The sequence below is a fragment of the Aptenodytes patagonicus genome, chromosome 3 (assembly GCF_965638725.1).
Source record: "Aptenodytes patagonicus chromosome 3, bAptPat1.pri.cur, whole genome shotgun sequence".
Taxonomy (NCBI): Eukaryota; Metazoa; Chordata; class Aves; order Sphenisciformes; family Spheniscidae; genus Aptenodytes; species Aptenodytes patagonicus.
This window is the reverse complement of record NC_134951.1, coordinates 61,736,793-61,753,792: the sequence shown is the minus strand read 5'-3', so window position 1 is coordinate 61,753,792 and position 17,000 is coordinate 61,736,793. Positions and strand designations below refer to the sequence as shown.

General features: G+C 41.0%; 1 protein-coding gene across 4 annotated transcripts in view; it reads right to left on the bottom strand.

The window, feature by feature from the left end:
- TPD52L1 (TPD52 like 1) overlaps window positions 1-17,000 on the bottom strand; it is a 67,236-nt gene that overhangs the window by 29,308 nt on the left and 20,928 nt on the right. For all 4 annotated transcript variants that reach the window (XM_076333528.1, XM_076333527.1, XM_076333529.1 and 1 more), the window contains exons 2-3: window positions 12,356-12,471; window positions 4,872-5,020 (exon numbers count right to left, since the gene is read on the bottom strand). In XM_076333528.1, coding sequence (XP_076189643.1) covers window positions 4,872-5,020; window positions 12,356-12,471 — 265 coding nt within the window. The remainder of the gene's footprint in view (window positions 1-4,871; window positions 5,021-12,355; window positions 12,472-17,000) is intronic.

Sequence of the window (17,000 nt, the reverse complement as noted above, 5' to 3'; positions counted from 1 at the left end):
ATACATGCTCAGCAAAGGCCAAGGTATCTTGTGGATCTATGTCCTTAGCACTTCATGTGAGGGACTGGTGAGGAGGATAAATCAACCCTCGTAACCTTCTCCATATATAATGCAATGCAATTCTGTAACTGCATTGAAGAATACTATTACTCAAGACCTTGACTGTCTAAAGAAAATGGGGCAACAGGAGTCTCATGAAGTTCAACAAAGGGAAATTCAGAGTCCTGCAGTTTGGGATTAATAACCCCATGTGTCAGTAGAGGCTGGGGACCAACCAGCTGGAAAGCAGCCTTGCAGAAAAAGGCCCGGGGTTCTGGTAGACAACAAGTTGAACATGAGTCAGCAATGTGCCCTCACAGCAAAGGTGGCTAACAGTATCCTGGGCTGCATTAGGAAGAGTGATTACAGGTGGAGGGAGGTGATCCTTCCCCTCTACTCAGCTCTGGTTAAGGCCATACCTGGAGTGCTGGGTCCTGTTCTGCGCTCCCCAGTACAAGGCAGACATGGACATACTGAAGCAAGTCCAGCGAAGGGCCATAAAGATGACTAAGGGATTGGAGCATCTCTCATATGAGGAAAGGCTGAGAAAGCTGGGACTGGTCAGCCTAGAGAAGAGAAGGCTCATGGGAGAATCTCATCAGTGTGTATAAATAACCTCATGAAAGGGAGTAGAGAAGATAGAGGCAAACTCTTCTCAGTGGTATCTAGTGAAAGTGCAAGAGGCAACGGGCACAAATTGAATGCAAGAAATATTTAAACAAAAGAAAAAGGTTTTTCACAGTAAGGGTAATTGAACACTGGAACAGGTTGCCCAGAAAGGCTGTAGAGTCTCCATCCTTGGAGATATTCAAAACCTGATGACGTAGTCCTGAGCACCCTGCTTTAGCTGACCCTGCTCTGAAAGGGGGAGTTGGACTAGACAGTCTCCTGACATTGCTGCCAACCTCAACTATTCTGTGATTCTGTATAAAACTAGGTCAATCTGTAGAGAAGCTATCTTCTTACCTTAATGCACTACACAGTGAAAATCTGAAGTATGGAGGCTAGAGAGAGCTGTGGGAACTTTATTGAAGCACCACCAATCAAACAGCTGTAACTAAGTAAACATACTGCATTCAGGTTACATAAAACCTTTCCTTTGTAGCAAAATGTTAATTAGAAAAGCTCAATTATGGTCTTTGTAAATATCCCTGTAAAGACATTCTTAATGATTACTTAACGTAAAATAAATAACCTCGAAATCTGCCAATATTACCCTGCTTCTAGCATCTAAATAGAATGAATTATCTATGTTTAAAATATAAATAAAAAAACTGCATTGCTAGAAGCTATCTGAATATCCACCCACCTCTATTCACTGGAAACCTGATCTTTAAAAAGGTGTGGGGGGGAAGTCATTCCAGTTGAATGCCTTACCACCATGAAAGCAAATTAAACTTGAGGCAATCATTTGCTCTCTAGTTACTGATATCCTCTATAATAGAACCCCCTGCTTTCCCTAACACATAGATTATACTAAAAATCAGTGCACTGAAGAATCGCAGAGGAAATGAACAAGGAACTTGAAAAATGGGTTATGATTCTGGACTTAATCTTCAATCTATGGAGGACATCAGCCCATTGACCTCCAGCTCTAGCTTTCCTCAGTATGAAAACTATGACTTTTTTTTTTGTTTTTAATCATAACAATCCTTGAATGACAATTTCTGACATGTGCATGTCAAGCATGTTCAGGCTAACTCCTAAGCTACCCGTGGCCAACCATTTAAAATGTAAATGCTTAAAAACAGTCAGAATCTCAAGTTTAAATTTAGTCATTCCAGGTGGCGTCCATCCTGTGAGTTAGGTCATGAGTCTTAACTAGTTGTTCAGACACACTTCACAGAACTGTTTCTGAGAGAAGTCCACCCCTCTGCCTCCAAGTCCTCTTTAACCCTAAGAATGCATCCCTAAATGGAGAGCTCAAAAAGGTTATTAACAGTAAGAGGACAAAAATTTGGTGCCTAATTGTTCTCTGTGGCTTTGAAAAGTTCCCCATTAAAGAAAGGTGGTTTTAACTTCTAGAAAAGCACAGCAGCTACAAAACCCAGTAAGACTGAATGAAAGCAAAATTTGCCTCCGTAAAAACAGGTCTTTTTAAAATTTAAAATGACTAATTGTGGATTTAGAAGCCTAAAGTACAGGCATGTAAATATTTTGAACTTTTATTTTTTAAAACAGGCTTTTCATCCTTAATAAATCAGAGAATCTTAGTGAGTAATGCTATCCCATTGCTATTTTGGTGCAGCAACAATGAATCACCTCTATTACTTAACGCATCCATTCTGAAGAATGCCCGATTACCATGATTTGTACTGGCATCAGTGTACTGGCATGAGTGTCAGCCAGAATTATATAGCAGTTGGACCATGGACGTCAGGATTTTCAAGGGCACAAACGGACTCCTGCTGCTCAGTTCCACATAACTACTTGTGGACACTCATCACCTAATGGCTTGCTGGTTTTGAAACTCATCTTAAATAAAAAGCAGCAGCTACCATACTGATAAAGTCTCCTAAGTCTCTCTATCCGTCTGGAAACTGTCAACATTGTGAAGGGAAAATTAAAAGCTATCTTGGAATTTGCTACCAAATTTCAAGTAAAAATGAAAGTTTTTGTTTCAAAATTTTGCTAGTATCTCCCAGTAACTCTAGTTCAGGTGTCTTGTGCCCCTCCTCTGTTCTAAAGCTCAGTGTCTCTAGACTATCCTCTCCTAGCACATGCCAGACATCCTCACCAAGCCAGCATGGGTGCCTCTGTTAATAACATGTCATGAGAAATCGGACCTAGCTGAGAAACTGTCCAAAAGTTAGAGATAGGAGACATACAAACTACATTGCCTATTAAGGGGTTTTTGCCTTCTTTGACTTTTCATTAAAATACAAAGAATGATTATTTTAATGTAAAATGTACATTTTTACATATTTTTTCCAAGTCTCTGTCAGGGCCTTGAGTGCACAAAGAGGCACTGCAAACTCTTCCCCCCTACTCCCATGGGTTTGGCTGCCTGGGCTCAAGGCCAGCTCTGACACTGCACAACTGTGGAACCTTGGGTAAGACTGTGGTGACAGTGCTGTGTGAGAAAGAGTTGGGAGAAGCCTTGTTAGGCTCCCCCCCTTTGCTTGGGAGCTACGCTAAAGCATAGACTGTGTTTAAGTCCTTGGTCCTTGCCTGAGATACGTTACTGGTGCCTGTATCTGGCCAGGTACCTCACTGATCTTGACCCACAGATTTGACTTCCTGGTTTGACCTTGGACCTGGCTCATCACTACAGACTCACCTGGAGATCTGAACTCTTCGCTTGACCCTGTTTACTGTCACTGGACCTGCTCTGCTCTCTTTGTTCGGGTACTGTGTGATTGCTCCTGCATGGGTGATGTCACAGCCCTGCCTGCCTTGCTGTCGACTCCCAGCTCAGCTGCGTTGTGGAGCAGCTCACTCTTGCTTCTCCCTAAAAGTGTAAAATTCAGTTGTCAATTGAAAAAAAAAAAATCAAATAACTTTTCAGACAGCACTTGATGAAAGGTGGGTGGTTCTTTCTACCAATGTTGCTATTAATGCAGCCCAAAAAATTTTAGAGGAATATGGTATGTTCATATGTGTAAGTATAAAGATCAGTATGAAGCTGAGACCAGCCCCTCAGTAATTATCATGGCCTCCCTAGAGCTTTGGAATTCTTAATTTTATTCGCCATCTCTCTCAGTGACACTCCATCAGAGATACAGAGCAAAAAGTGTTTGAAGCTTACAAGTAACACTACCTGTTCCGGGGTTTGAACATTTTTTTTGTGGCAGATTCAGGATAGGTCTTATCACTGTGTCCATATGTGTATTTTTATGTGAGACAAAAGGCTTGAACCAGTAGTTCCCAGCAGCAAGCTGCAGCCCAAATAACCTCCCTCCCCTGCTTCCTCATCCAAGAACGGGTGCATTTTTAAAAGGCATCCTCCTGGAAGGCAACAACTGACTTAGACTACAGAATTCCACAGTATAATTGGTCTGGTTCAAAAAAAAAAAAAAAAAAAAAAATCAAGATAAAACCGTTTCAACAGCAGTGGAGTAACAGTTCTTCACATTTCTGCATTACCTTTCACCCTGGGAACCCAAAGCCGCTTACACATTACACAACGCGAGTTTCACTAAACACTTGTGAGCTAGTTACCCATTCTGCACAGTGGTAAACCAAGGCTGTGAGAGGCTTCAGGGACTTGCCTAAGAACACGCTGCTGGAAAGTAACAAAAAACTCGACGTATGTAGGACTTATGATAACCTCAAAGATGGTATAGTTACTCCACCAATTTTTTTTGTTTCTTTTGGACAACCAAAAGCAGGAATTAAACAGAGTCACACATCAACCAATCCTGCCAGTATTCTTTATAATTCAGACGATGGTACTATTTTTTTTAAAATAGCTGCTAATGTTTTGATGATAATAATAATAATAATAATAATAATAATAATTATTATTATTATTATTATTATTATTATTATTTTTACATTGACTCTTTTGGAAGTTGAAAAATATAATACATTGAGATTAAAAAAGATCCTTTCTCTCCTCAGTAAGGATTCTGCAGGAAGATAACCTTCTCAGTGCCACGACAGTTTCAGCTGCTGTGATTTTGCAAGACACTGTAGCAAAGCACGTTGCTGCTGTGGAAGGGTTTTTTCCAGGTCTCCTTGCTCTGAGAAGCTTGACATGTTTGTCCCTGCCATCTACTCCTCCTGGCAGGTATTTCAGTTGCTAAATTTCACACCAGGGCTCATCAAGACAGTACCCCCAACATGCTACACAACATATAAGAATGAATTTGTGCAAGGTCTGTACTCACGCAGAAGTGGTCTGCATATCATGCCAGCTTTTGCTGAAGTTCTGCTTCAGTTCATTCATCAGACTTATGCCAAGCTTTTGTTTAATTTCAACCAGGTGCTTTTCTTTGGCTGCTAGCACTTGCCGCAAAGTTGAAATTTCATCCTCTAGCTAAGAGACACAAAGAGGGAGGAGAAAGGAGAAAGGTGTTAGCCTTTTCCCACAGAATGATAAACAGATACGATGTTAAGAGATTAAATGAATCTCACATAAACTTGCATTTTTCATAGGTGACTAGAGAGACAGAGAGATTCAAATGCTTGTGGAGATCACAAAGACATGTCCAGAACAGAGCTGACACTACATTAAATGAATGTCTCGAACTATTCCACCTATGTGCACCATCATACACATGCATCTGGTAAGAGACAGAATTCTCCAATAAAGAAGTGACTATTGAGCGACTTAACCAAGATCTGCCGTAGAGCATTCGGAGTCTCAAACATCAGCTTTCCATTCACTAGTAAAATGGGAATGGGCAGAACAAGAGAAGACTGGATAATTCAGACAGATATCTCTCTTTGAATCCACAGGCTTTTAACTTCATATTTCCATCTTTTTAGTCTTCCACTTGTGAAAAAAATAGATGCAAATTCTTAGGAGCAGGTTAAAAAAAAATTTGCATGATAACATATGACTTGGGGGTATCATAAAAAGTTACATCCTTGTCACATGAGTTTTATCTACATATTTTAGGCCCTACATATTTCAAAATAGTAAAATAAAAATATATAGCACATGGACTGTTAACATGAGTGAACGCGTCCTACCCAAAGCATAGAATCATTCAGAAGACACAGCAGAATAGTCTTTTCAGAGCTCCTAGTCATTTACCAAACTGTGCGAAGTTGTGAAGACACCATTCAGCCCAGAGGGATACAATTCTCCCTGCAGTGGACATGATTTCAAACATTTAAACCAAGCCAGCGTTTTAGCAAGGCAAGGACCAGAACACTTAACTGAGATGAGGGACCACTGAATCAGCCTGCCACTGGCTGAGCATCCTCCCCCTCGGGCAGCGCTCCTGCAAGCAGGGTTTGCATTCTTCACCCGGAAGCCTCCTAAGCAGCACAAGAGGTACTGAAGCTAACAAGGGCAAGTGACACCAGAGCAGCTGCCTTTCACTTCAGGTTTAGAAGTTCCCTTACCAACTGTGTTCCCTCCTCCATATGTTAATAGGATAACATATGGTAATGTATCTGATTACCATATGTTAAGTTCCCTGGAACTACAGTCTCCCTGTGATTTAACGCCATAGGCTGCAGGGAATGAGGCAAGCACCATCAGAATGAGTTGCTGACCTCCAGGGCTATATTTAGGATGTCAATACCAGCATTATTTTTATTTTACACATTCATGCATTCTACTTCCTGTAAAACTGGCTGCAAGCTCATTGTTCTTTAAAAGTCTCACCCTTGAATCCCCCAGCTATCAGTTTCTCTTTTGTCACTACCTGCTGTCTAAATTATTCAAGCAGCTCAAAAATTAAGCAGCAAGACTACGAACACAAGGCAAAATCATGACCTCAGTGAAGCAGATACCAGTATTCACCGATGCCTGTGATGGCAACACTTCACCGGTAGAATACAAAACAATCCAAAATTGCTTTATTCCTTCCCATGTCCTTTACGCTCCATTATATTCCTAACCTGCAAATGAAACGCTGTCAAGAGGCAGCATGAGTTTCTCTTCTGAGAGGATAACTGGTTAAATGCTTACAGAAAGAAGAAATCACAAATGTCAGCATTCCTCAGGCGGCAGTTCAGAGCTCCCTTTAGTTGTTTCCCACCCACAGCAAACCCCTTAGTGCACAAGCCTGCCCGAGTAACACCGCTGAAGAACTTAACTTAAACCAATACCAGTGTGCTTACATGTACTTAAACATTAATGCTTTCCATATGGGCTAGCACGAGCCTGATCATTAGGTACCTGCATATGCAAACATTCACGGGCTTCTATTAAAATTACTTTCCATCTGTTCCATTGAATAGCCACCTAAAGCTGTAAAGCCCTAAGCAAGCATTAACCATGTGCTCAATGGCGTAAGTATGAACAACATTTTTGACTGTATTAAAAACAATAAATTATTTTTCTTTAGAGATCAGAGTCTGGTTTTGATTTGACAAAATCCTCCTCAAGTTCCATCATTTTAAAATAATGGAAGACACAAAGCCTCTCTCAAGTGCTCAGATACCAATGATTGAAGACTGTGAAGTAGGCAGAAAGGATTAGGGACTTACAATGGGATCTTGAAAAGCATTTAAGCAGGTTACATACCCAACTCCCATGAAAGTCAGGCATCACCTTTTTGAAAAGTCCACTGTTACAAATGCAGACTCCATTATGAAACTAGGGTATAAGTCAACAGAAATACAACCTTCTAGTCCTCACATTTCCCTTCTTTCTAAGTGCGACAGAGTAAGAAGAACAGAGATGCATCATATAGGGACGAAGTCCCCTTCTCCCTTTTTGTGGGCTTAGGAATCAGAGTTAGTAGCCATTTTTTCTTTCCTCTATTATTGTGTGGGACACGTACAAAAGCAAGAAGAGGAGCTGACCACCTAAGACATTATAATTCCCATGATTAGCTGACATGAGTAACATGAAAATCACACAAAGGTGAGACCCCAGGAAAAAATCCACAACTACAGATAGATCTCTGAAATCTGGGACTGACTAATAATATGGAAGAAGGACAGTGAAGTCCAGTAAGTCCAGCACACAAACACAAAAAAGTATTTTCCTTTGTTTTGCCTTTTTGATTATTTTGGGGGAAATTGTATGTTTTAGAGGGTTGAACATCCTTTTAAGATGGTGGCATGCCTGAAAAAAAACACCCCAGTACTTCTCTAACATATAAACTTTTTCATTTTTTCCAGTAGACACTCACAAAACAGCTCATAAAAAACAAACCAGAAAGTACTTATTCAGTAAAATGGAGCATTTTGGATAAACAACTATTAATAAAAAATTATGTCATTTGGTATTATCTATATTCTGAGATACACACAGTACTACGTAAATGTGGGGGTGGAAAGATTCAGCTATTGGTTGGAATAATACTGATGAAAGGGTTGAATGGTAAGCTGAATTGTAAATTCAGTATTTATTATGCTTTTTTTAAGGATCAAGGCAGTAAGCAATTAAAATATTAAGGGGCCCCAACAGAAAACAGAAGCCAGCACAGTTAAATGTGTACTTCTAAGTTAGATTAAGCATCCTTTTTCTGTACCGCTACACCACCCAAATGTGTAGTGCCCTGGCCTGGCTGTTTGCACAGCCCTCCTCACCACGGGGAGCTGGACCAGGTAAAAGCCATCACAGAAAAAACAAGGGCCATTTTTAAGCCAGATCAGTTCCCAGATCCAGTGTGGAGAGATACGCAAGTACCTGTGTGGGCACGGCACAGGGTGCAGGAACAAGTGGCTGGAGATGGAGAAGAGAGGAAGGCAGTGATCAGCTAAAGCAGCACAAGCAGTACGTCCCTCGAGGTCGTGGTCTGTGGTATGTACCACAGGGCAGACATCACTACTGAAAGGAAGGCAGACGTGGCTGTTTAGGAGTGAGCACTATCTGAGGGACAGGCTTTGTCAGGTATTGTTTAAAGAAATAAAAAGCAAGTTACGCAACCAACACCAGCAGCGTGACAATATGCTGGCAAAAACTTTAGAAGGAGCAGGCAACTACAGCAAAGCCAGCAAAGAAATTGAGGCCACGGTCCCCTGACAGGGAGGTCTTGGAGCCAGTTCTGTCCCGAGGAACTCCCACTGGCCCCTGTGAGCTGGTACACCTGTCTTCGGTTGCACCACCACGATTCACCCCTGCAGAGCTGCGTCACACTAGCTCACAGCACAGCACCTCCTAGTCATGCTGCCAAAACCAGCCAGGAGGCATGCAGGTGAAAATAGTAGGGGTAGAAAGTTTGAAAGGGCAGTGCCATGAAAGCCGTCACATCGTGGAACCATGGCTCGGAAATACCCTGGATCCTCAGGGCAGGCTCACACACTTCACAGGTACCACCGTGGCAGCCAGACTGCAGCACACATCTGCCCGCCTGTGCTAGAACTGAACATCAACTCTCTGCGTAGCTATATCCTGTAGGAAAAGCTGGAACACATGTAACAGACAAAAAACGTAATAAGGAAGGAGCAGCCGTATCACTGGCGGGAAGAGCTATGAGGGGGTACTTGATAACAGAAGGAAGTTCACTTTGTGAGGAAGAAAATAATCTTTTCCTCCATTTCATTGGCTTTCAAAAAAAACCCCACAAGCCTGCATCTTCTCTGTACCGTTCTTTCACATAATCCTTTTTATGTCAGAAGACACAAAGAAAGTTACAGCAAACATAGAGAAAAACTGTCTCACAATGAAGCCAATCCATGCGACCCTTAAATTTTGATTAGCTACTGTATTTGGTAAATTAGTGATTGTTATTGAATTGTTACCCCTTTTCAGAATTGCTGCGTATTATAAGGTGTATACTAAAATGCATAAAATGTTTGTAAGGAAATGTGAGCACCTTACTATAGTAGTCTTTTAAAGAAAGTAGTTGTAACTGTGAACAGAATAATATAGCACAAAAAATAACAGGTGCTCCACCTCTGAACCAAATCATATAGCTCAAATTTTACACCTCCAGGCTGAGTACCTGTTGATTTGTAAGTTTTTCCTTGGGTGAACAGCACCCAGAGACAACAGGGACACTCATAAATAAAATTAGCCGTAAGTTTGCAGAAAAAGGTACTCACATCTTTCCTCAAACTGGGAATAAACATGCAGTTACACACATAGCTGAACTTAGAACCTGTGCATCAGCTAGAAAGCTTGTAGATCAAACCAGATAGCTGCTTTTGTGAAGGTATGGGAGGGGGAAGACAGCAAGGAGTAAATGACTACTTTGATGAGCGTAATGGAAGGACAACTGACAGCAGCGAGCAAGATAGCTCAAAACCTCAGCCCCCGTCATGACTCAGGAGTCATTGTACCATGCTCCTCACACCGAGGGAGGAAGAAGGAAAAAAAAAAAGTCTGTTCTGCTAACAAGCTTCTGGCCTTAGGTAAATTTTTCGGGCTACAATTTTCTGCTATTATTCCGAAGTATCAGACTGACCTCTGTTAATTCAAATGACTGTTAGAAGTCACACAACACAGGTGCTCATAACAGCTCCCCATTATATCAACTATTAAGTAATTGCAGCATTAAGGAAGATTTGAACCTTTCAGAACAAGAAGAAGAAAGGTGCTTGTTTCTACAGGCTCAAACAGGTATTACCTAACACATAAGGACATGAAAGAAAACAAAACTACCACCGGTGGGGCAGAGGGGGCTTGAAAGTAAAGACTAACAGCTTTTCAAAAGAAAACATTAGCCAATTCCCACAGAGGTTTCTTTCTGAAGGAGTCAAGGTCTTACACATTTTTTAGTCTTTTCTAAGAATCATAAGCCTCATTTAAGTTTAGACTTTGTTCACTCTAAACTCAAGTTTTCTAAACCTTTCTTAGCATAATTATCAGTTTTATTTTGTTTTTAAGCATAAGCTGTATGCCAGTAAACTGCTGCGTGCAATTCAGAAAATAATTTCTAGGTCAGCCAAGATCATAATATTTGAAAGGCAATCTCTCACTGTGTGTTGGTACATGAATTAAAGCATTTCCACCATGAGCCACTGAGAACTCTCTGCTCCCACGGGAATCAGCAAGCAGGAAGGATGCCCAGAAACTCTTGAGATTAATTCTCTTAGAGAGGCATATCATTCTCAGACGGTTGCAGGAAGTTCTTTTTTTCTTCCTTGTTTCCATCTGCCTCTTAAGTCCCTTTCACCAGAAAAGAGAAGAGAATTACAGAATGGCTGAGGTTGGAAGGGACCTCTGGAGGTCATCACGTCCAACCCCCCTGCCCGAGCAGGGACACCTACAGCCAGTTGCCCAGGACTGTGCCCAGACATCTCCAAGGATGGAGACTCCACAACCTCTCTGGGCAACCTGCACCAGTGCTCAGTCACACTTAGAGTAAAAACGTGTTTCCTGATGTTCAGAGGGAACCTCCTGTGTTTCCGTGGGTGCTCATTGCCTCTGGTCCTGACGAAAAGTCAATAATGAACATCCCAACTCCTATCTCATCGCTATGTGATGAACTGAACATATAAAGTTTCAGCTTCCTTCTTATTTATTTACAGATGTGACAGGATCAGCAAAGAAATAAAAGTTAACTAGAACTCAGAAACACAGGGCTTGATAAAACAAAGTGAAAAAACAATCTTTTGGTTCGATTTCACTAGAAAATCCTAAATCAGAATGAAGGTAAATGACTTGAGAGTCATTAAGAATGTGACTTCTTAGAGTATTTAATATTACAACTTAATATTAATTTAAATATTTCTGTCGTATGAAAGACAGGGATCAATCTCTGCAAAAGAACTGTCCTCTAGATGCACCCATTCTGTGTGTAATAGCAGCAAATGCTTCACAGAGCACTACGGAACAATTATGAAGGAATGTTTTTTCCCTAGCCAGTTTACACTTTGAGGGTATATGCTCACAGTCCCAAATTTTGGGTTTCCTAATGTTCAAATGGGTTGTTATTTTATTCTTGCTATGTGAAGTTTCCAACCTACTGTCTTAAAAATTCATTATTTCAATTAAGACAAAAACAACTCCCCCCGCTTCATACAGCTGTCATTTCTGTTACTTGTCTCATATTTAAAATAAGTAAACCCTCACTTTTTCCCATTCTCTCCTTTTCCATTTTGGAATTTCACTTCTGTTTCTGCGGTATTCAGCAGCAGTAATTAAAACTGAATCCACCCCCCATTGTAGACCAAATCTAGACAATCTCTTTAACCTTTGTAATAAAAAGACCACATGGTTCGCACCTTTTTCCTCCCATCTACTTGTTATTAAGTATTATTTTTAAACCTCTTCATGGTGTCATGACATCTCCTGAAGGTCTTTAATTAGGCAAACAACAAATGCAAACCAAAACTATAACCCTCTCCAAACACATCAGTGCTAAAGAAAACTAAAATATGGTGAAATTACTGTGCTCATCGTCATCAGTCTCTTCTGTAACCATCATCATCAGCTTTTCCTCTGAGCACCACACAAAGAATCTTTTCCATCAGGTGCCACAACCACTGTAACAACAATACCATAGATCTAAGAAGGAGAACACCTTTCATTCTTTATAAAGGAAGGTTTATAAATAAAGACACGTCTTAACTAAAATGGTAAGGTATATTTAACTTTCTCTCTACAATCATCAAGTAGAAGATATTTAATCTTCAAAAAATACCTAAGGAAATTAATTGCTTCACATTATTGTAGCCTAGAATAATTTTACTAAAAAGGAAGAACATACCTTTATGATGTGTACTTCATCCTACAATTAATATCTTCCAGTTTAAGGACGTAGAAACAGTAACACTCACAGAAATTTAAATTCATTACCTTGGCTAGCTCAATCTTTAACTCTTCTTTTTCTTCTTCAGAAATCATATTGGTGAAATCAACATCAGTGACCACATCTTCATCTGCTTCATGCAAAGACTGGGTTTCCAACAGGCCTTAAAGTAAAGAGTTAAAAGGTCAAGACAACCATTATCAATTATTTCAGCTATGATACTGACCTCCCCTAAAATCTAAGAATGATATAATATTCACCCACTAGGAAAAAAACAAAGAAAAACAAAACAACCTTTTCCTGCTAAAAGTCATTTGGATTCTGCTCCTCTTTGCTTCTGAAAAGCTATTGGAAGTATCAGATGGTAATGTCTGCACAGAAGCAATTTAATATGTGAAATCACCACTCATTCCCAGAAAGCAATCACCTTGGGCCCCACTAGTCCCTGACGAGGCATTTCCTTGCGTCTAACAATACAGAAGAAAAAAAAGGAAAAAAGAAAGCTTTTGCTTCAAAATAAGAAAGCTGGTTAATATGGATCACTGATGTTAATAGTGAATAGTACGCTATATAGGAATATATGCAATATAGGAAGCATATTACTAGTCAAATTTGCTTTAAAAGTACTTCTGATTGCAGCAATTTGAGAACCTTACAGATGTACACAGTTTGCAGAAGTAAATGCCATCCCAACTGTTTGAATTTTCTAAATGTTAGAGAGAAGCATACCTTGATGGCTCAGTCTAAATCTGTGAAAGGTGAACAATTATACTGGACCTCCAGTTACTTTCTTCCGCATGTCCAAGATCAGGATCAGTATGTACGATAACCAAGATAAGCACATACATAAATGTTTGCGAGACCTGGGCCTGCCTGGTATAATATATACAGAGGAAACAAAATACAACCTATCTCCCAATCATTCAGTAAAGAGAAGAATGATTGCTGGGGTTCCAGCCATTAATAGCCTCTCATTCTTCATTGTCTGCACACAAAACAATGCAAAACATGAGATAACAGAAAACATTCTCTCTCCTTTGGAACTTGTTTTAAAGTTCTCAATCTTGTTTCTGTTGTGGAAGAAAATTCTCCTCTGGGCTACACCTGGGACAACAATTTTCCCTGTATTTCAGTTCTTTAGCAGGGTAATCAGCAATCTCAGCTGACTCTTGACATCTGTATACTGCTTAATACAGAGGAGAACAACTTCTTTCCCAGGTCCGCAGAGGCTTGTATACTCTATTACATAGAAATTAGAATTTAACTTTTTTAAGTTTTGGCAGTAGGGAACAGAGGTTACAAGCAGCAAGTCTGGAGTATTCAACAACTTGAAATTGTGTACTTAATATTTTCATGCAGAAAGCAAAACTCCCTCCAGCTTTCTGTCATTTCTTCCACCTAGAGTCCCCCAGTGTACCTGGATTCTCTCCTATTTAACTGAACAGAACTGATTTGAGTCATACCATCAACTTCACTGCAGAGCACAATGTGGTGAACTCAGTCTTGTTAATTACAACCTCCCCTGAGTGGGAAGATAAAGAGCAGCAACACAAGTGCTGAACCCCTGCCTGGCACCATACACAAGAACAGAGCATCACCCTTAAGCACAAAACCTTTTAAAAAACATGAAAGCATGTAGAAGTAGTTCACACCTTAGCTATTACCCAAATAGCAGCTTGCCAGGAAAACCTAGATTGCCAAAGTCACAACAAAAGAAAAGCACATTTATTCAGTAGGAATACTCCCAAAACACCTTTATTAACACCCCTCCATCCCTAAACACAATTGTTGTTTGGTATTTGTTTGAGGATTAATAGTGTTGCTATGGGAATCGGGCTAAACTTAGTCCCCATGGTCTTGAAAGCAGTCTCTTTTTTCATGGATAGAGGAGCAGCAGTACAGGGCAGCTCTTGTAAATGGCAAAAAGAATCTCAGGGGCAACAGGGTTGAGGCTGGAAACCCTTAAGGAAAGTCTTGGGGTAGATGTGAGATGAGGCAATCTTGGAGCAACTGATACTTGAGCTAAAAAGAAGGCAGATCTGTGCCCAAGGGACAGCATTAGTTTGGGCCAGAATTGCTGGACAACGGTTAGATAGATATGGAAGCCAACACGGGCCAAAATCACCAAAGACGACTGAGTAACACTTAACTAGATGCAAAGGTCAAGTTCAAACTTTAAGATTGAACTGAAATTACAATCCATTCCAAAATAGCACATGCATGTCAATCTTCTGCATGATCCTCTGCAACCTCATCCAGTGCCAGTCCCAATTCTTACCTCTTGCTTCTCGTCCAAGTCCTCTAAAATCTAGTCTGATCCTTCAGTCTCCACCTTCTTGCTCAAGCCACTACCAGAGTCCTCTCCAATGGTCACTGTCCCTCCACAAAGGCTTTGCTTCAGTCACCTCACAGCTCCAGTCTGAACATCTCTCCACCATACTGTGGGTCGCAGTTTCTTTCAGTCAGTCTCAGTTCTGAACTTCCTCACATGAGCACTATCAGGAGCAATCTGCTCTCTCACTCTTCCCTTGCTGTTCTCAGTCATTGTCTTTCCTTCAGGATCCTTGTTTTTTCCAGCAACACCTAGTAGCTCTCAGTCCTGGACTTCACCTTCTGCTGCCATTCTACTTTGTTGAAGACAGCTTCACTGGTATCCTCTGACCACTTCAGTCCTGGGCCAGGTCTATCAGCATAGGTAGTATGCTTCACTTCTAGTGCTAGGTCATCTGAACTTCTCAGTCTCTTTTCCCCACTTGAGCAACAGAAACTCATTTCTTGAATCTGACCTGAAAAGATCTCTTCACCAGTCCCTGGGGCTACCCTCACAGACCATTTCTCTAATTTGCCTGTCTTAGTCTTCAGCTTAGGAAAAGGAGGAATAAAAACCTGAACACATTAGGAAAAAAACAGGCTTCCTGTGGCAGAAGAGATCTCAACTCTTTCCATCTATTGAGAATGCAAACATAGAACTCTGTCCCTGTGATTTATACCCTAGAGAATTTAGCATCCACAATTTCAAGCACTTGCACAGCAAAGTATGCAGGCAAGGTTCCCAAGACTTTGTTCTTCTTAGTCTTTTTTTTTTAATTTATGTGCCCGTCCCTATTTCCTCTCTAATAACCACTAAGTCCTGTATTAGATTTCAAACAGAGTTAGAGGTCTCTTAAAACAAGTTTAAAGAAAACAGTCAGTTGGTAAAGAAGATTTAAAGTGATTTCACAGAGAGGATGCTAGATGAGCTCATCCTTATATGAGGTATCAGAGAAACCAAACAGGGAAGAAGGGTCATTCATAAAAATCTGTTTTACAACAACAGAAAAAAATGTCCAAGTTTGTACTTCTGAGCACCTCAGCATCCATTCCACCAAAGCACACCTTCTGTGAGGTTCCTACAGCACCTTACCCAGGAGGAGTTCAGCACAGCCTGTCCTGGTTTCGGCAGGGATAGAGTTAATTTCTTTTCTAGTAGCTGGTACAGTGTTTTGGATTTAGGATGAGAACAAAGTTGATAACGCACCGATGTTTTAGTTGTTGCTAGGTAATGCTTACACTAGCCAAGGACTTTTCAGCTTCCCATGCTCTACCGACTGAGAAGGCTGGAGGTGCACAAGAAGCTGGGAGGGGGCACAGCCAAACTGCCCAAAGGGACATTCCATACCATGTGACGTCATGCTCAGTACATAAACTGGGGAAAGCTGGCCGGGGGGGGCCGCTGCTCGGGGACTGGCTGGGCATCGGTCGGCGGGTGGTGAGCAATTGTACTGTGCATCACTTGCTTTGTGTATTATTATTATTATTATCATATTATTATTATTATCATTTTATTTCAATTATTAAACTGTTTTTATCTCAACCCACGAGTTTTTCTCACTTGTGCTCTTCCAATTCTCTCCCCCATCCCACCGGGTGGGGGGGAGTGAGCGAGCGGCTGCGTGGTGCTTAGTTGCCGACTGAAATTAAACCACAACAGTCCTTTTTGGCGCCCAACGTGGGGCTCGAAGGGTTTGAGATAATAACAGGTTAACCGGAGTGTATTAAAGAACTTATATCTGTTAGTAGTTGTGGGTCACAATGTTGGTTTCTCTGTTCTCGATATTGATTTGTATAATCTGCATCGCGCTCTTTTTCCTGCTGTACATGTTAAAGATTGGTGTTGGGTTTTGCAGTTTGCTGTGGTCTGCAGTGAATAGTGATGTCTCGCTTGTGAGGTTTGTTTTTAGAACATTGACCTTGACGTTAGTGTGGTATGTAAACTTCGCAATGAAGCCGTTACTGTACCACGGAGACCATTTCGTGGAGACAACTAGCAATTGCAGTAACTTTTCTGAGAGTTTTTTTACGGAGGAAATACAGAATGGCAGGGTCACTACCTTCTTCTATAATGTTTCCTCCTTCATTACAGTAATTTTTCAGTATTTTGAACATCCTTGGGCAGTTAAGATACTTCTATTAATACTTCTTGGGAAAACATCGGAGGTGGAAAGCTGCTGTATGGAGTCCTATGCGACAAGTTGTAGAAACGGCTGAAGGAGAAGGTGAATCAAGCCAATTTGCAGAAGTAAAGGCCATCCAGCTCGCTTTAGACATTGCTGACCGAGAAAAGTGGCCAGTGCTCTGTCTCTATACTGACTCATGGATGGTGGCAAATGCCCTGTGGGGGTGGTTGCAGCAATGGAAGCAGAGCAACTGGCA